At 36.9% G+C, this 19849-nt stretch overlaps 1 protein-coding gene across 3 annotated transcripts in view; it reads left to right on the top strand.

Annotated features, from left to right (window-relative positions):
* Positions 1-19561, top strand: part of DDX6 (DEAD-box helicase 6) — a 33290-nt gene extending 13729 nt beyond the window's left edge. For all 3 annotated transcript variants that reach the window (XM_032427834.1, XM_032427835.1, XM_032427836.1), the window contains exons 5-14: positions 2305-2434; positions 3349-3495; positions 4794-4888; positions 5983-6105; positions 6597-6725; positions 7798-7914; positions 9944-10007; positions 13043-13144; positions 13564-13746; positions 15190-19561. In XM_032427834.1, the coding sequence (XP_032283725.1) occupies positions 2305-2434; positions 3349-3495; positions 4794-4888; positions 5983-6105; positions 6597-6725; positions 7798-7914; positions 9944-10007; positions 13043-13144; positions 13564-13739 (1083 nt within the window). In that variant the 3' untranslated portion in view covers positions 13740-13746; positions 15190-19561. The remainder of the gene's footprint in view (positions 1-2304; positions 2435-3348; positions 3496-4793; positions 4889-5982; positions 6106-6596; positions 6726-7797; positions 7915-9943; positions 10008-13042; positions 13145-13563; positions 13747-15189) is intronic.
* The last annotated feature ends 288 nt before the right edge of the window (positions 19562-19849 follow it).

The raw sequence follows: 19849 nt of genomic DNA, 5'->3' as shown, positions 1-19849 counted from the left end.
TTTTTAGTATATTCACAGTTGTGCGAATCAATTTTAGAACACTTTCACTAAAAAGAAACTGCTTTAGCAGTCTCCCCTCATTTTCCCCTAGCCCTAACCAACCACTAATCTACTTTCTGTCTCTGTGGATTTGCCTGTTCTGGACATTTCATATAAATGGAGTCATATATGGTTTTTTGTGAGTGACTTCTTTGACTTAGCATTTTTTAGGGTTCATCCATGTTGTAGCATGTATTAGTACTTCTTGTCTTTGTGTTGCTGAATAATAATTCCATTGTATGGCTATACTACATTTGGTTTATCTGTCAATTGATAGGGTTGTTTCTACTGCTAGCTGTTGTGAATACTGCTGTGAACATTCACATACAAGTTTTTGTGTGGGAATGTTTTTATTATAAAACAAAAATACCTAACTTGAAAGGATATAAATAACAAAGTATCTGAATCAGCACACAGTTTTTAAAGTTTTTAGCTTCCTTCCTTCTTTCTTTTCTCCCTGGTAGCTCCCATGATTTCCTCTTGGGTTTCACAGTTGTCTGAGCCTGACTTGAATTCTCTTTCATCATATTACATAATCTTCCTAGCAAACAGTGGTAAGAGACAGTGTGGATGTGTTGAATTCCCTGACTGCTCACCATATGGGGCAAAATATCAGTGTATCTTAACTTAGAGACTAGCTTACTTACTTTTTAAAAAAAAAAAAAGTCTTTATCTTTAAACAGTTTCTGTAGAGCATAAACCCTATCAGAGAGTGCAAGGGAATAGAAGTTAGTGGCCTTAATCTAAGTTAGAAGGTGAACCCAAAATGGGAATTAGGATACCCTTAAGCTAGTTCTAACCTGCCTCACTTCATTCAAAAGTTTTATGCTTTTAAAGAACCTGACTTGAGAAGTCATTGGGAGGCCCTTGGAGACCACCTAGCCTTTTATTTTGCTATAGATCTGAGTAGTGTGCAAGTAGCCTATTTAAAAACCATGGAAGAAAATGAACCCGTGGGGGTAATAAGCCCCCAGAGCAACTGTAGATTAACAGAGTTGACTCAAAGTAGGAAGGAAGAGATTAAGACCCAAAGGGGCAAAGCCAAGGATTTTTTTCTTTGACCTGCTTTATTATAATCAGACTGTTTAATGCTGGTTATAGGAACAGAGGGTAACAAGAGTATTGTCACTGGACCATTTTTACAATTCTGGGAGCTGTGTTTCTTTTTCTGATCATAGGGAACCCGTCTGACCCCTGTGATGGGTTCTAGGTAGGATGAGTATTATGGTGGGAAATGCAAGTCACGACGGTTATTAGATGTTTGTGTAATAGCGATTTTAACGTGTTAGAGATAGTTCTTTTGGTCATTAGCTTAAGTACAGAAATGATTGTTACAGTGATTATGAATCTCTTTCCTAATTTACTTTCATAATTTTTTGGTTTTAGAAATTAAAATTAAAAATTTTAGTTTTAGAAATGGAAATGTTCTTATTCCTCCCATTTATACCTCTTCTGCCTGTATATGTGTATGTGTATATGTGTATTTAATTTTCAGTAATTTGGGGGAGTCCTTTGCTATTGTTTAGGTAATTTATCCTAGTAGGAAATGTTATCTTCGCAAAACACACATGACAAAGTAAGCTAAATGTGAAAATGAAACGTCACACTCTGATGTGACCATGGATTAAGATAACTGGAATAGAATTGAGCCTCCAATTGAGCACATTTCAGGACAGAGAAGTTGGATGTGAGCCATGGACATTGTGAGCTTATATGATACAATAAATCAAATAGGACCGGAAGTTAAACTTTTCCAGTTGATTCCTATTTTTTGCAAGGATGAGTTGTCAAAGCTACAATTTTTCGTTGTGCTTAAATTGGCTTACTTGTCTAAAAACGTACAATTTTCCTTTGTATGGTTCGTGCCATTTTTTTCTCCCACTTTTTCATTATGAAATGTCCTTCACCCTTTTTTCTGTTTATTCAAGTCTTATTTGTGTTAGCCCACGTTCCTCTTCTTTGTTTTCTTTGTTGTAGATGCCCAGCTTCCTTAGATCTACACATTCTCACACATACAAATCCATATAGTTTTTATTACATTGGGATACAGTTTAATAATACACTATGAGCAGTTTCATAAATACTGGTTGATAATGATGGCGATGCTGACTGATGATTTACTTGGTCTCTGCCTATTCTTGTAAAATGCAAATGTGGGACACTTGAAAGCTGTACCAAAGAGGTATACCTCCAGTATATTTTAGAGAATAATTTGCTTATGTACTGTTTTTATTCACAAGTAATTTGCATTTTCTTGTCTCTTAGGAGGAGAGCATTCCCATTGCTTTATCTGGTAGGGATATCTTAGCTAGAGCAAAAAATGGAACAGGCAAGAGCGGTGCCTACCTCATTCCCTTACTTGAACGGCTAGACCTGAAGAAGGACAATATACAAGGTTAGTTTGTTTAAACTCAAAAATGGTTGTTTTAGTTTGGAGCTATGTGGAAGATATTATCATCTCTTCTTATAATTTACATAATCTGGGGTTAGTATTTACCTTTTCTTTTCACAGCTTGTGGCCCAACTGTCTTATAAAATACCCAGCTTTTTAAAAAGATACCTAGTTTTCAGAGGAGTTTTACATATTATACAGTTTTGATAGTATTCCAGTGAAATAGGCAAAATAAGTATTGCCTTGTAGATAGAAAGCAAAGATCATGAAGTTGTCCGACTTTGCTATATAAGCTGTGGAACTGCTGAATTGTTTCTTGGGGCGCCTGCATGTCTGCAAGAGCTCATGAACATTTTCCTCTATAAAGCCGTGTGGTTCTGGAATTTTTAAGAGCTTAGTAAGTAGGGAAGAAATAAGTTTCCATAGTTGTATGCAAAGTAAGCTAATAGTTAAATTCTGACCTCTAAAGCTTTTTCTGAAATTTTCATAAATTGATCTTGATCTGTAATGAACATTTCTTCCATCTTCCGTTTACGTACATTCACGTGATGTAAATGGAACCTGGGCAGCAGGAGTTCCCTATTCAGGTGTTTAGTGAATCCCTTACTGAAATATTAAATTAATAGACCTTGAGCTAATGGTTGCCAAGTCAAAGAACCCTTTAAAGGTTTGTAACTAAGGAGTACCAGGTTTATAAAGCAGTGTTGCTGAGGAAAAGTCTAAAGCTAGAACACTGTAATGGGTTCTTTTTCTTTTTCTTTTTTTTTTTTTGCAAAGGAGATTTACTTACTTAACTTTTCAGAATTAGGCTTATTATGATTCAACTTTTTAATGTCCTGAGCATCTAGATTGCAAGGGGCAGTATTTCTGTAGCTTATTACACTCTTAAAATATGTCTCTTTTTTTCTATTTTCCAGCAATGGTGATTGTTCCCACTAGAGAACTTGCTCTACAGGTCAGTCAAATTTGCATCCAGGTCAGCAAGCACATGGGAGGGGCCAAAGTGATGGCAACCACAGGAGGAACCAATTTACGGGATGACATAATGAGGCTTGATGACACAGGTAGGAAATGATTATATAATGTGGCCTAGCTCTCCAAGTGTAATTACAGACACGGGTGTTTCCTGAACTTACTAAAAATTGTTTTTAAGAATTAAGGACCAGGGGCGGCTGGGTGGCTCAGTCGGTTAAGCATCTGCCTTTGGCTTAGGTCATGATCCCAGGGTCCTGGGATCCAGCCCTGCGTCGGGCTCCCTGCTCAGCAGGAGCCTGCTTCTCCCTCTCCCTCTGCCTGCCGCTCTGCCTGCTTGTGCTCTCTCTCTGTCAAATATATAAATAAAATCTTAAAAAAAAAAAAAAAAGAATTAAAGACCAGAAACACTGCCGTAGAAAAATGAATAAAGGAAATGACCATTTCATTCAAAAAAAAAAGACAAATTGATAATAATTGAAAGGATATTCAACCTTGTTGGTAATTTTTTTAATGTAAATAAAAATAGATTGATATTGTATCTGTCGGATTGGCAAGGCTAAAAAAATATTAGTAACCAATAATAACTTTGAGAAGAAATAGGCTGTCTTGCAGCGTGGGGGTATAAATTGATACGATCTTTATGGTGGGCAGTTTGGCATTGTGTTTTGAAATTATAAATGTGTATTTTCAATAATCTTTTCCTGAAGAAATACTAGGCAAATACAGGGTTACTGCAGTGTGGTTTGTAGTACTGAAAAATTGGAATATCCTAGATGTCAGAGGGCTAAATACATTGGGGTATAGTCTGAGTCGAATTCCACGAAGCTATTAAACAGTGAAGCTGATCTGTATTTTCATTGAGTTCTCCATGATACATCATTGAGTGAAAAAAGATAACACAAGCATGAAATCCCCTTATGTAAAATTAGACATAAAGTTTGAGTTAGAATTTTATATATGGTTGTCATTTGGTAAATTACTGTATGCTTCATATTGCACAGTTATTTAAAATGATTATCTCATTTCATCTTACAACAGTCTTCTAAAGACCATTGCTCTAGTTTAGAGGCAAGCAACTGTATGAGATGCCTGGTGTATCTTTGTTATTCATTGGGGATAGTTTTAAGACAAGTATTCCTCCTCATTTGGAGCAGGTGATTTGGGAAGCTATTAGCCTGCCCCATGTAGGAGTGCAACAAGTATTCTCTGACCAACCTAAGATGAAATGAAAATCCATATCTTAAAACACATATTTGCCTGTTTGTATTATTCCTGCCTCTACAAGTTTCTGATAAAATATGTATGATAAACCTTTACTGTATCCTCTTTGCCCAAGCTAAAATGAATGAGAATATATACATATATATATTTTTTTAATCTTGTGTAGTGCACGTGGTGATAGCTACCCCTGGAAGAATCCTGGATCTTATCAAGAAAGGAGTAGCAAAAGTTGATCATGTCCAGATGATAGTATTGGATGAGGTAATGTCTCTTCATTTCTTTGTTTATAACTGCCAGTGAATAAAGCAAAAGCTCTTTGTGTTTGTGAACCTCTAGTAAATGCATGACTCTTGTCAATTCAAACTAATTCGCTTATGAAACATGTTTTGCCCATTAAAGGCAATAGATGGTAGGCATTTTTAGGAATAGTTCAGCCTAGTTGTCTTTTTCTTAGGGATGCCAGATTGTAAGTTTTGTTTTTTTTCAAGAAAAGGAGTTGTTGAATATCTCAAAGTCAAGTTCATTCTAAGTCTCTTTCCAATCAGTGATACATCTTAAAAAGCATCTAATGTCTCTAATCCCTCATTTAGTATATCCTGCTTTGTATTGTTTGTTTTTTTGTCTCTGGTATATTTGTTACCTCATCAGGTTCTAAGTGCCTTTTAAAAACTTATTGGACTCTACATTTTTGGGATCTGGCAGTGTTTTTATACATACACTGTATCAGTGTTAATGTTTTGAAATAAAGTTATTTACCTCTTTGGTTTGTTTTTTAGATAACTAGATCAGGTCGATCATAGTCTAATTCAGACAGGTTTTTTATCTTTGAGTAAGAAGAGGTAATGTTTATTAGTCACTGTGTACTAGCACATGTTTTTTCATTTGCTTTTCACAACAACCCTGTAAGGTAGGTATCCTATAAAGCAGTTACTACTGCTAATTTTAAAGTTGTGGAAACTGAAGTATTGGGTGGTTAAATAACTGAAGTGTATTGGGTGGTTAAATAATGTGCTAACATAGTTAATAAGTGAAGGAGGCAGGATTTCAACCCAGGTAGTTTGACTCTGCAGATTGTACTCTCAACCACGTACTGCCTCTAATGGAAATCACATTAAAATTTTGTTAGGGGAACAAGGACTATTATCTGTCTAGGGTTTTCTCTTTCCTCTAGAATATGGTATTACAGATTTTCCCCCTTCTGAATCACTGCAAATTTGTTTTGGTGCCTTTGGAGTAAGGAGTGTCATAGAATACGGTTTACAGCCAGGAGTATTCCCTGAATGCCCCTGTGGGGTAATGCCTTATTAACCTTGAACACTGATTGTTTCTGAAATTGTCTTTCCTTTGTACTGCAGGCAGATAAGTTGCTGTCACAGGATTTTGTGCAGATAATGGAGGATATTATTCTCACGCTACCTAAAAACAGACAGATTTTATTATATTCCGCTACTTTCCCTCTTAGTGTACAGAAGTTCATGGTGAGTATAAATCTGTACTTGGAAGCAGTGCTATTCATTCTGTTGCCCACGAGTATACCTTTATTCATAATTACATCTTGTTATCAGTTTATGCTGATTATTTCAAGTTTTTGGCTTTCCTGCCAGCTGATCATTTAAGGTTTCTTGTGCATAATTTAACTGATTTTTTTTTTTAAACAGTAATTTGATCAAATTCTTTATTCACTTAGCCTTTGGTGTCAGGCTGACATACAGCCATTGGATATACTGGATAAATTGATTACAGTGTAATCCTGTATACAAAGTACAAAATAGGAATTTAGCTACATACATATCTGAATGTTAGGTTTTCTGTTATATGGTAACTTATTTCTTCTGTCGTAGATTATTTATACTCTGAAGAAAACTGCATGCCTTTTAAGCAAGAGTTGATCAGAAATGTATGGGGGATATATTTCAAGTTTAAGAGATATGCTCTGCTTTTTTAATTATATGACTTTTCTTTTTTTCAGAATTCCCATTTGCAGAAACCCTATGAGATTAACCTGATGGAGGAACTAACTTTGAAGGGAGTAACCCAGTACTACGCCTATGTAACTGAGCGCCAAAAAGTACACTGCCTCAACACACTTTTCTCCAGGGTAAGTAATAGGCTTCAGTTGCTGTATTACCCATTACTTAACCCCCCAAAAACAGTTGTGTCTGTTTTCCCACCATTTTCAATGTAAAGATAGTCCATATCTTTTCCTAAAAGGTAGTTTTGGTTGTTAATCTGAAGTTGATACTGTATGATTGACATCAAAGACATTTTTAATTAAATTATAAAATAATTTGACCTTAATTATAGTCGATCCTCATTATTTGCATATTATGTATTTGCAAATTCGGCTACACGCCAAAATTTGTAACCCTACAATCAATACTCAAGTGCTTTTGAAGTCATATGTGGATACTAGTAACACAATAGAAAATACCAGCTGTTGTTCATATTCCCAGCTGAGATTGAACAAAGTGACACATTGCCTTCTTGTTTCAGCTCTCATAAACAAATGTCTTTTTCACAGTCTGTGCCACATCATTGCCACATTTTTTGCATTTTTGTGCTTTTTGTTGTTTATTTCATGGTTTAAAATGGCTTCAAAGCTTAGCGCTAAAGTGCTGTTCATTTCTTCTAAGCACAAGAAGACTGATGTGCTTTGCAGAGAAAATGTATTTTAGATAAACTTTGTACAGACAGGAATTACAGTGTTGTTGGCCATGAGTAAATAAGGTGTCTTTAAACAGTAACACACATAAAGCAAGGTTATCTGTTGATTAATTGATGAGAAGCTGTGACTTAGAGGGTCTCAGGAACCTTCCCCTGTATCTCCCTACAAAGCAGTGGTTCTATGTTCATGTTTTCAGTGTTTGTAGCAACTTTATAGAACAGAATTATTGCAAATAATGAGAATTGAATGTGTTTCAATCATTGTTGGCAATTATGTGGCTCTTATTAAGCATACTCTCCTACAATAAAATTTATAACTTATCTGCAACTATTAAGTAAATGACTAGTATTTACAATATTTACAGTTTTGCATCTCTTGTATCATGAGATTCTAAGTCTTAGATCATGTTCTTTAGCATTTGTTTGTCAGTATTTTCAAGATTTGGCAAAGGAAATGAATGTTTTTTTTTTCTTTCTCATATATTCCCTCCCCCCACCCTGCTCAGCTTCAGATAAACCAGTCGATCATTTTCTGTAACTCCTCTCAGCGAGTTGAATTGCTAGCCAAGAAGATTTCTCAACTGGGTTATTCTTGCTTCTATATCCATGCTAAAATGAGGCAGGTGAGTATAAAACTAGAACTCGTGTGTGGATTTTAAAAATCTTTTTCTTAAGTATTTCTTGGAGTTTTGTTTTGTTTCAATGCTTCTCCATATGCCCTAAGTTTAAGAATAAATTATTCCTTAGTAGGCGAAGGACCTTTCATTTTAACTGCTGGGGTTCAGTTTTCTAACTATAAAATACTAACTATAAAATATATACTCTTAAGCTCACAAGGTTGTTAGGAAGATTGAGATAATGTATAAAATGAGTACTTTGTCAAGCATGATACAAATACGAGATTTTATTCCCTTCTTTCCCAAGTAATGTAGATTTGCACTGTTTAATACAGTAACCACTGGTCTCATGTGGCAATTTAAGTGAGTTAAAATTAAATAAAATTTAAAATTTAGTTCCTCTGTTACACTAACCACATTTCAAGTGCCATGTTACATGTGACTAGCAGCTACAGTTTTGGAAAGTACAGATATAGAACATTTCTATCATTGCAGAAGGTTCTATTGGACAACACTCCTCTAGATTTTTAATTTATGTACCTCTTCAGCCCATATGTTTTTTTCTTTATTTGCCTTTAGGATGCAATCTCTCTAAATTTCAGAACTTGATTTAACAGTTTAAATAATTAAAAAAAAAAACAGTTTAAATAAATTCAGAACTATAAAAACATTTGTGTTGTGTGTGGTAAACATTGAAATTTTGTGAAAACAGTTCCTGAAGACTAGCAGATTAAGAATTTGAGTTAATCAGCTCAACTTTGGTTTTCAGAGAAGTTTGATAATGGATCAGATACCACCACGTAGGCCCTAATATTAGAAATTGTCACAGGAAATTAATGTGTTAAGCTGTAGAGAGTATTTCAGAGTGGAAGAATGTTGCTTTGAAAGGAAAGACCAGTTTGCCAGATGCTAGATTTGTCACTTGTGTCAGAGTCGTTACGCATGTGTTCTCATTTTTTTTAATTGAAAAGTAAATTTTTGGGGCGCCTGGGTGGCTCAGTTAGTTAAGCATCTCTTGATTTTGGCTCAGGTCATGATGTCAGGGTGGTGAGATCGAGCCCCACGCTTGGTGGGGAGAGCCTGCTTGAGATTCTCTCCCTCTATCTGCCCTGCGTGCTCACTCACAAATTTAAAAAAAAGGAAAGTAAATTTTTGTTTTTGCGTACATTAACTAAAATATTCAATTATTTGGTCAAGCCAAATTTTTATCATCTTCTGTTTGAAACATTTTAAAAATGGATATACAAAAACATGGTGAAAGTTGTCACTTTAATTAAAATTCACTTCAGCAAAAAGGGTAATATCCTTAACAGTTAAGATAAATGCTGAATAGGGGCGCCTGGGGGGCTCAGTCAGTTAAGTGTCTGCCTTCGGCTCAGGTCATGATCCCGGGGTCCTGGGATCGAGCCCCACATCGGGCTCCCTGCTCGGTGGGAAGCCTGCTTCTCCCTCTCCCACTCCCCCTGCTTGTGTTCCTGTTCCTGCTATCCTCTCTGTCAAATAAATAAAAGCCTTAAAAGAGAGAGAGAAATGCTAAATAAAGGTATGGGTAGGTATTTTTGTTTTGTTTTTTAAAGATCTTATTTATTTATTTGAGAGCGAGCACGAGCAGGAGGGAGAGGGAGAAGCAGGCTCCCCACTGAGCAGGTAGCCTGACATGGGGCTCGATCACAGAACCCCAGGATCATGACCTGAGCTGAAGGCAGACGCCTAACCGACTGAGGCACCCCTTGTTTGTTTTTTAGGTAGGCTCCATACCCAGCGTATAGCCCTGAGTGAGATCAAAACTCAGATGCTTAACTAACTGAACCACCCAGGCGCCCCCGTGGATGTTTTAGTTGCTTGTTAATTCCCATGGGAAACTAATTTATGATTAACTTTTTTTGTTTTTAACTTACGGGTATTGAATTCATTCATCTCTCATTTGTGTAAATTTGGGGTATACAAAACTTTGGATAGGAGAAATTAGTGATGAGAAATTTAGGGCTGTGCATATGAGTTTTTAAAGAAATCAAATGCATTGCTTTGTTCCTAGGAACATCGAAATCGTGTATTTCATGATTTCCGAAATGGCTTATGCCGCAATCTTGTTTGCACTGGTAAGTATTTCCTTTACCCGTTGTTTTTTCTCCCTGGTTCAGCTCTGCTTTTTCTGTCCATATCTCCCAACAGAATCTGTGACAAGAGTTCAGCTCACCCTAAAGCCATTTCTGGAATTTCCGAAGTTGAGAATGAGCTATAGTTAATTCCTGAAGCTAGTTTCCATATCTGAAACTGCAGAATACTTGTTACTGGCACTCATACCTCATCTGTCTTTTAAACTAGTGGAATTTATGTGTTTTCTGAATAATTTTAGCATACAGGAATGAGTTATATGTACCGTGTGCAAAATAAATTACATTAAGAAACTATATTTTGGAAGTTATTTATTGTGGTCTTTTAATTTTTTTGCCAGAAACAGACTAGTCTGTATTTTGGTGTATTTCAGTATATGAAGAAGAACAAATTGGGGAGGCAGGTGGACAGTCAGATCAGACAAAGCAAATGGATTGAGTATCCTCCCATTTCTACTCTGGAAATACAATCTTAGTATTGGTATGAGAGTAATCATTTAAACTAGGCTTCTGGGTAGAGAGAAGAGCCTGGATTTTTTTTTTTTTTTTAGTTGAGGTATACACAAAAATATAGTAATTATAAGGATATTCAGTGAATTTTTGCACATGTACACACCCATATTACTAGCACCCAGATCAAAATTTTAGAATACTGTACAATTTGGATTTTTAAGAATACTGCTATAGAAATAAACTCCAAATTTATATACTAGCAGAATACTGAATTTGCTAATTTACAAGAACCAAAACAGGGCTATCCGATACCCTGAGTGTTCGCACTTTATCTTGTTTCTCTGCTTTATATCTAAAAGGACCTTTAATACAGCTGTGAATTAATACATGTATGTTTACTTTATCAGCACTTTTTTTTTTTTTTAAGATTTTATTTATTTGATAGAGATGACAAGTAGGCAGACAGGCAGGCAGAGGAAGAGGGAGAAGCAGGTTTCCCGATGAGGGGCTTGATCCCAGGACACTGGGATCATGACCTGAGCCGAAGGCAGACGCTTAACCAGCTGAGCCACCAAGGCACCCCACTTTATCAGCACTTCTAAATTTTGTATTCAAGTACTTAAATATAAAGTAATCTGATTTGGTGGAAAGGATACTAGACTAGAATTTGAAGATTGGGGCTCAAGTCCTACCGTTTTTACTTGTAATCATCAGATCATACTTTTATGCCTTTTTTTATTTGTAAGATGGGAATGCCTTAAAGTGAATTCTGCACAAATATCTGTTGCAGTTTATTCATTCAAAAATAGTTTTTGATATTCAACATAGATTTTTTTACTCTTTGCCAGGTATTTAGCTTGGTGCCAAAAAAAAAATACATGTTACTCCTCAGTTTTATATTACGTATATTTTACCACAATTAAAAATTTTTAAATACATACACACTTCCTGCACTTAGGGAGCCTATAGAAGAGGAACTAGTTCATTGGTGAAATGTTGAGTTAAGCAAATTCAGAATGTGCAAACAGAACAGTATTTAGTATGTCATTAAATAAGTACTGAATAACATAGGTGTATAAAGTGTATAAATAAATACATGCGAAGTATCACCCTTTACTTAAAGGAGCAGTGGTTTAATCAGATAAAAAAGATAACATTAAGAGTCTAAGACAGGCCCTGCAACCTTTTTCTTTAAAGTGCCAGATAGTAGATATCATTTGGTCTCTTGTTACAAGTTTCTCAGCTCTGCCATTCCAGCTCAAAAGCACCCTTAAACAGTACATGAACAAATGGGCATGGTCCTGTGACATAAAACTGGATTTACAGAAACAGGCTTTAGGCTGGATCTACAAAGGAGTAAAAGTAATTTGCAAATGTGAGGTATGTGTAGTAAGTAATCCTAAATTTTCATAGGAAAGGAAATTAATACAGGACCTGAGAAGAGGTGGAATTGTAATTGGCTCTATAAACTAGATAAGTTTTATTTATTTATTTATTTTTTTTTTTTTAAAGATTTTTATTTATTTGAGAGAGAGAGAACACATGAGAGGGGACAGGGTCAGAGGGCGAAGCAGACTCCCTGCTGAGCAGGAAGCCCGATGCGGGACTCGATCCAGGGACTCCAGGATCATGACCTGAGCCGAAGGCAGTCGCTTAACCAACTGAGCCACCCAGGCGCCCTAAACTAGATAAGTTTTAGACTTGCAGAAGGAGTTTTAAGTTAGGGGACTGGCATCAAATGTGATCCATAGAGGTCTTCAAGAAGATACGTTTAAGAAAGGATGAGTAGATGAATTTCGTGGAGAGGAAGGTTTGAGGAAGAGATGTGTTAGAGAACTACGTTAGGACCAAAGTATAGAGTGGAGGACCTTGTATGTCAATTTTAATTTTATCCAGAGGCAATTTAAAAGGATAAGTTATAAATTGAAAGCAGTATTTTAGAAATAGTGGTCACCGTCATGGATTATTTTGGAGTATGGAGCTGATAGAAGCCTTGAAACCTAGTTATTAGTCTATTGTAATTGTCTTTACTTGCAGTTTTCAGAGCCTAAATTAGCATAGTTACTGTGGGACTAGAAAAGAGAAGTGGTGACCTTGTACTTGCCTCAGACTTATAAATCACGTAGTAGAATGAAATGAATGAATTCAAAAAGTATAAATTAACTACGAGTGGATTACCTCTTCTTTTTGAGGTATTTTTGGTTACACAAAGTTTTTAATCTATTTTAATCTTGGATTGCATACTAAAAAATAGATGAAAAGAAAATTACTCCTGAGACTCATTTATGAGCTTATAGTTTACCAGTCATTCTGACCTCTTGCATTGGCAGTTATCTTAAACCATTTTTAAAAACTTAATGGGACTAGGAAAGGTAACTTGCTAGCGGAAAGTTATTTATGATGTGCATGAAAGGTAATGCTAGTAATTTGCAAGTGCATTTGAATTACTGAATGAAGTGACTAAAACTTAGGTTGCACTAGAAATACATGTTAAAAGAGTATTATGGTACCAAGAAACATGCTTAAATTCAAAGATAATGATGGAGATTCTTTCTTTCTCTTTGAAGATTTGTTTACCCGAGGTATTGATATACAAGCTGTGAATGTGGTAATTAACTTTGACTTCCCAAAGCTGGCAGAGACCTATCTCCATCGTATTGGAAGATCAGGTGAGGAAAAGGAAGATGTTCTTTTAAGACTGATTTCTAATTCTTGTAGAGCATTTAAGAAAAGTTAAAATAACTTTACTGTATGCTTAAATTGAGATAAAATTCACAAATGCGGTCCTTAGTTTTCTCATTAGGTGGTTCAGTCTGTAACTACTGTTTAGTGTATGTATTTTGGCAACTTTTGACACAAATGAGTATCTGTTTTGTCATTTGAAAAAGGTAAAATAGGGTACTACTTTGGGCTGTGAAACCTGAAGTTGTGTGTTTGAGGAGACCATAAGAGGTGGTTTTAAAAACTCGGAATGGCACTGAACAAAAACATGACGCATGTATGGTTTTGCCACTAATAGACTTGTACGTGCACATCAGTTCTATTTAACTTAAATTTTTATTAATGAAAAAATGTTTTTCATTTTTAGGTCGCTTTGGTCATCTTGGCTTAGCCATCAACTTGATCACATATGATGATCGCTTCAACCTGAAAAGTATTGAGGAGCAGCTGGGAACAGAAATTAAACCGATCCCAAGCAACATTGACAAGAGCCTGTATGTGGCAGAATACCACAGCGAGCCTGTAGAAGACGAGAAACCTTAACAAGCATGTGCGTACCTGACAGAACCACTAAGTGAGCATAGTATTTAAATCAAGATCCTCTTTCCTGGAGGAAATTTGCTGTTGCACTGCATGTAATAGCAGTGATAGGGTAGAACGCCTGTTGGCATAAATGACAGTAAACTGGATGTATTGCTTGGGTGAAGTTGTGGTCCCATTAGAAAATCCATAAATGCTGCTCTTGAATGAAGTTTTCCTGTATAATGTGATACATGAGCAGTACTTAAGCCAAATCCAGACTTCCAAAATAATGAAAGCAAAGAATCTTTTTCAACAATTTGAATATGAAAATATTTTTTTTTTGTCTTTTCCTTTATCACTCAGTCATTTCTCTCTTAATCACTCTTAATTTCTACTGGGCATCTTAATAAATCAGGTTAATTACCTGCAGTGCCTCATTGCCAAATGTGTAATCAGGTTGAGAGGATAACTGTCTTTTTTTAAATGCCCAGTCTTGTTTCCTGCACCACCGTCTTCTTTCATTGTTTGGTGACTATTGGATTCTGGTAGTAATGCTCAAAAGAAGGCTCAACATAAAGAATACAGGCTTGTTTTGCAACTTTTTCTAAGGAAAATGAAAATCTGTTTTATTTGAAAGATGGTAGCTTCCAAATTAGCAATGAGCATTTTACCTGTTACTCTTTTTTTTTTTTTAAGATTTTATTTATTTGAGAGAGCACAAGCAGGGGGACGGGCAGAGGGGAGAGGGACAGGCAGACTCTCCGCCAAGTCAGGGACCCTAGGAGCCTAGGAGCTTAACCTGAGCCTAAGTCAGGTGATGAACCAACTGAGCCACCCAGGCACCCCATTTACCTGTTACTCCCTGTTACAACTTAGAAACACAAGTTTCTAAGTTGCTCTTTTCACTTTAGTTTCTTTCTTTCTCCCCCCGCCCCCCAAAATGTCAAACAAAACCCTCAGACAAACATAAAAGTAGCCAATGTTTGTTGGTATCCTGGCAGGCTGTCAAGTTTATGGAAGTTTAGAAAAAAATTTTGGGGCGCCTGGGTGGCTCAGTCGTTAAGCGTCTGCCTTCGGCTCAGGTCATGATCCAGGATCCTGGGATCGAGCCCCGCATCGGGCTCCCTGCTCGGCGGGAAGCCTGCTTCTCCCTCTCCCACTCCCCCCGCTTGTGTTCCCTCTCTCACTGTCTCTCTCTCTGTCGAATAAATAAAATCTTTAAAAAAAAATTTTTTTTTTTTAATTTGTTTTTCTTGATTTAATTGTTTTGGATATCAGAACTTTCAGGCTCTTGTTCTGTCTTTGGAATGCCTAGCAGAAATTCCTTAATCCTAAATGGATTCTACGGCAGGCAAAAGCTTAGTAGAAGCCACTACAGAGAGAGCATTTGGTTGGATTGTGAAAACCTAGGTATCCTGGTTCATATTGTTTTCACAAAAGTTAATTTTAGGTTTCTTCCTTCTTTCTTTAGGCTTTGACAAACTACAGAAGGCTCGTTTGGATCTGTGACACATCGTTTGGGGGGGATGCTCTTCTCTTTGTGGGTTTTTCATCTTTTTATTTTGGAACTATGAAGACTTAAAAGAGCTCAGACATTTTTTCTTTTTTTAACTGGTGAAGAGAAAAAGCTGAAAAGAAGGAATTTACCTTTTTTGTTCCACTTGTTTGCACTGTGTGCTGACTGAACATTAGTTGCACTAACTGCTGGTTTTTAAAAAATGTTTTCTGGGGAAGGGGGACAAGGAAGGAGGAGAAAGAAGAGAAGGGAGAAACCCTAAAAAGAGAAGAATCTTGATGAACACACAAGCTTGTCTACAATTTCAAAATTCTCCAACAGCTGACTCTTGAGTGCATTTCAACTTCTCCCTTATTACTCATCCGTTTTTTAAGCCTGAAGAGCTTATTACTTATTTGTGCGAAGTGCCTTATGCTATGAGACCATTCAGAATATCATCTTTTAGACACAGCCCAAGGAATCAACAATAGTAAATCTTTCTTTTTTTTCTTTTTTTTTTTTTCCTATCTTTTTAAATTTTTTGTCTTTTCATTTTGGTTTCAAGTTGAAGTCTCTCTCTTCCCTTTTTACCCGATACTCAAGCCCAGGGCTGGAAGATGACACATATTAGTAATGTTAAACATCATTCTATTTTACTTTATGTGGAGGAGTTGATATGCAACTGCAGTTCATCCGCACTGTAAATACATGTATTTAAAAAAAAAAAAAACAATCCCAAGTAAAAATTTCTTCTGGGCTGAGTAGATTACAACATCATCGCTCCCAAAGGAAAGAGCAGTCTATCATTGCAGGAGCCATATGACAAGCCTTTGTGCTCTATAGCAGAACACTAAAGACTGGTTTACATACGCTTCCATTAGCAGTTATGGCACTTGATGTGTAGACATGTCAGAGCCTTGACCCTCTTTCCTCTGTGGCAAAGCGTGTCCCATAGAAAATTGGGTGTGTATACTTGTATAAACTTTGTAAATAAGTTTTTTTCTGGGTTCATATATATATATACATATATATATATTTTTTTTTGGATGAAGGTTGCTGGGATTAAGGGGATTAGAGTGATTATGGGAGCAGCTAAAGATGAGAGGGGCTCAGTTTTCCGCAACACTAAATTCTAAAAAGTACTTTGGCCTCTTAGTGTAGAGAGCAGGCCTCTTTGGTGACCCTGTGTTGGAAGAGGAACCCAGAAGTCTGGGATTCACTGTTTGCTGCCACACTGTATCATCTAATACCTTTGGAGAACACCTGCCAGAGAGAGCGAGGAAACTTCAAAAACCTATGACTCAAGATGTTATTTTTGAGAAGCTCTCTCTGATTTTGCTTCTTCCCCCCCTTTTAAAAAAAGTCTGAGGAACTTTTCAAGCTCAGCAAAAGGGGACAAAGATTAATCTCCCTTGCAGTGTGGGAATTCAGTTGAGTGGCAGTGTCTGAGCAGTATATGTACAAAGCATGGATTTTGCATTTCAGAATATTAGCCAGTACCAGCTTTGGTAATGTTAGCAGTTCTGGAGCTTACTTTCTGTGGATCACTTCCTGTACTGTGTAAGTGTGTTGCCCTCTGCCCACCTTGAGACATAAACTTGCAGGAATGGGCAACTCCTGAGAGCTGTTAACTTTCATGCTACAGAAAGCTGCTTGCCATCCTTTTGCTTTGTGACAAGAATTATCTGTCATTTTGCATTGTAAATTGCTGGCAAATGCTTTACAGTCAATAGTGTTGCTTTAAATTGTGCCCCTCCCAACATGCTTGATGTTTGGCCTGATCTCCAGGCAAAAGGAGTGAGATGAATCAAAACCAGTGAACTTTTTTTTTAAATGTTTTTAATTCCCTTTTAACCCAGTGTACTAGGTCAATCAGGAGGCATCCAGGGTTTAAAAAAAAAACAAAAAATAAAATTAAAAAAATTTGATTTCCATATTCCATTTTTTCAAAACCCTAAAATTACAAGATAAGTCCTGCATATGCTTTCATGCTTAACTCACCTGGATAAAGAAATCAATTATTCAAAGTTGCTTTTTTTTGACTCTTGGCTAGTTCGAAGCAAAACTATTTGTGACTCACCCAAAACTCCTTAGGATTAAAATCCTGCAGATGCCTCCTGATCAGACATGGCCCTAACTCCTTAAAAAACTGTAGCAAGAGCTGCACAGTACAAACCCAAAAAAGAATAAGCTCATTTATTTGGTATCCAAGCTATGTTCTATCTGGCCAATTGGTTACTAAATACAAGCCCTAATTAAGGAATAACTTTTTTCCAGGGAGGGGTGGGGGGAGGGAATTTAGAAGGCATCAACTTTTGACCAAAAGAATCTTGCCCTTGTACTGATGCAGCTCTCTCTTTTTCCCCCACCTCTGGCGAGATAAGAGGGATCATTCATTATAGAAGAAAAGCAAAGGCTTGTGGATGCAATTGGGTATCTCGCTAGAGAGTGTGTGGGTGACAAGACAAACCGCGCAGTCGTCTTTGCCATTCTCAGACTGTGCCTGGTGCCACATGACTGTGGGTCCCTCTTAAAGCACAGACTTAATTGAAAGTATTACTGAAGTATAGCCTCTGATGAGGAGTGGCACTTAAATGATCTGGAACACCACTATTGGACACAGTCCTGTAGAGGCAGCTGTCCAGTTTTGGTGCTTGACTCTTGAATAGGAATTGCTAAATGGAAAGATGCTCTAAGGACTAGGTCAAAGCCTAGTCTCTCTTTTTTTTTTTTTTTTTTTTAATCCCCCTCACTATAAGGAGCACTGTTACTGGAAATTGTTTTTGTGTTCTTTCCACTATTGGGTGTCTGTTTTAAGTAATGGTAATATTTTTTCCAGTGGTTCGTTTGGATGAAACTGTTCCCTATTTTTAATATTTAAATTATGTCCAACTCATGGTTTTGCCTATGGTTGTAGTTGTGTAATGGGTTATGGACTGTTACACACCTTGCTGCCTCTGGGCCTGTTTTGTTTTTCTCTTCCCATACATTCCAATGGAGAAACTTTCTTGGCTTTCCCTTGGGAATAGCATAAACTTATTCAAAAATGATCTTCCATGGGAAGAAGTAAGGGAGAAGCAAATCTAAATCTCTCTCTCAGTTATTTTCCAGTTGGTCCCAGCATCATAATATGGGTGGGTCCCAATGGCTGGGGGGAGGGGGGAGGCAATTGGTTATCAGTATCTGTTTTCAGAATGAGATGGGAGCATCTTTCCTTTGCTGTGTGCTTTGTGTTTGATACCATCATGCTTGGGTTAGAACCAGATAACTCAGCACAAAGCCTTGAGTGTAAATTTGTTGGAATCAAAACATCTCATTCTGATCACTTGGTTTAGGTTTTTTTTTTTCTTTTTCTTTTTTTTTTTTTTAATAGGGGTGGGAGGGAGGTTACTATGCCCCAAAAGGGAGGGTGTCTGCACTAAGGATTTAGAAACACTTTTGAAAGTTCATAACCTCATCAGAAATGGCCTTTAGCCACACTCCTGACCTTATAGATGAGTAACAAAAAGATGAAATAATTTTTGGGGAATTAAGCCATGTTATTTTAATTTGCTACTTTTTTCAACGTTCTGTGTATCTTAAAAATTGTTACTGTGGAATCATTTTCTGACAAAATACCTTTGTCAAGCAAAATTTTTGGCTTCATGGGAGCTGAAGTCAACTTTCTGGTGAAATGAAGTGGACTTTTGTGAGCTTGTAGTTATACTTTACATCCTTAAAGATAGTTTTCTTAAACTCCCAAAGAAAATCTCTGGTCTTAAAAACTCATCTTTGGGGTAGAGAGGTAAGTGTCCAAAGGCTGTAACAGTTCATGAGGTTAGAGGGAGCTAGCCTGGCACCTGGACTCTGCCCCTCCACAGCTGACAGATTCCAGCAGAAGTGTGTTTAAATTCTCCAGTAGACAATACTGGGCAGGGCAAGGGAGGGGGTAGGGCTGGGTTATTAAGATACAGGCTACTGTATTTTAACCAATGGTTGTCGGGGAGGGGTGCCTGGAGAAAACAAAGTCACTTCCCTTTTTTGAAACAAAACTAAAACTTGAAAAAATGTATTTTTGTTCAGTAAAAATGGGATGGAATTCCAGTGTCCCTAGCCACAAGGGACCAGTTCCACTGAGAAGTGAACAGTGGGGACTCAAAATTTTGAAAACATGTGGGGAAAGGGAAAATTGGCTTTCTGTTAATTGGCAAATGTTCCAGTGGGACTCTTGTTTTTGTTGGGATATGTTACGTTGTATGTACACATATATGGACCAGAGTCTGCTGAGTTTATAAGGTTCAGAAAAAATGGTTGATAAAATCTCGGTTTTTGTTAATTTATCTCAATAAAAGCCCACTGGAACTCCAAATGTGTGTGTGGTATGTCCTTAGCAGGCTGTGCTATTTAGAAATTCTTGCATATGAGAACATTTTACTAAAGTAATTCACATGGTGAGACAGTAGGACATTCTCAGCACTACTTCTGTAAGCCCAGTTGAGTAAAATCTCAGATGGCTCATCTCAGCACCCTCATCCAGTGTAGATACTGTCCTACTGTCCTCATTTCACTTTTTCGATTTTCATTGCCTGAACAGAGAACCGAGATAATCATTTGGAGAGATGTTAGTGTGTGATATATGGAAGTGGGTTATAAGTAA

The sequence above is a fragment of the Phoca vitulina genome, unplaced genomic scaffold (assembly GCF_004348235.1).
Source record: "Phoca vitulina isolate PV1807 unplaced genomic scaffold, GSC_HSeal_1.0 scaffold38, whole genome shotgun sequence".
Taxonomy (NCBI): Eukaryota; Metazoa; Chordata; class Mammalia; order Carnivora; family Phocidae; genus Phoca; species Phoca vitulina.
This window is presented reverse-complemented; position numbering and strand designations above follow the sequence as displayed.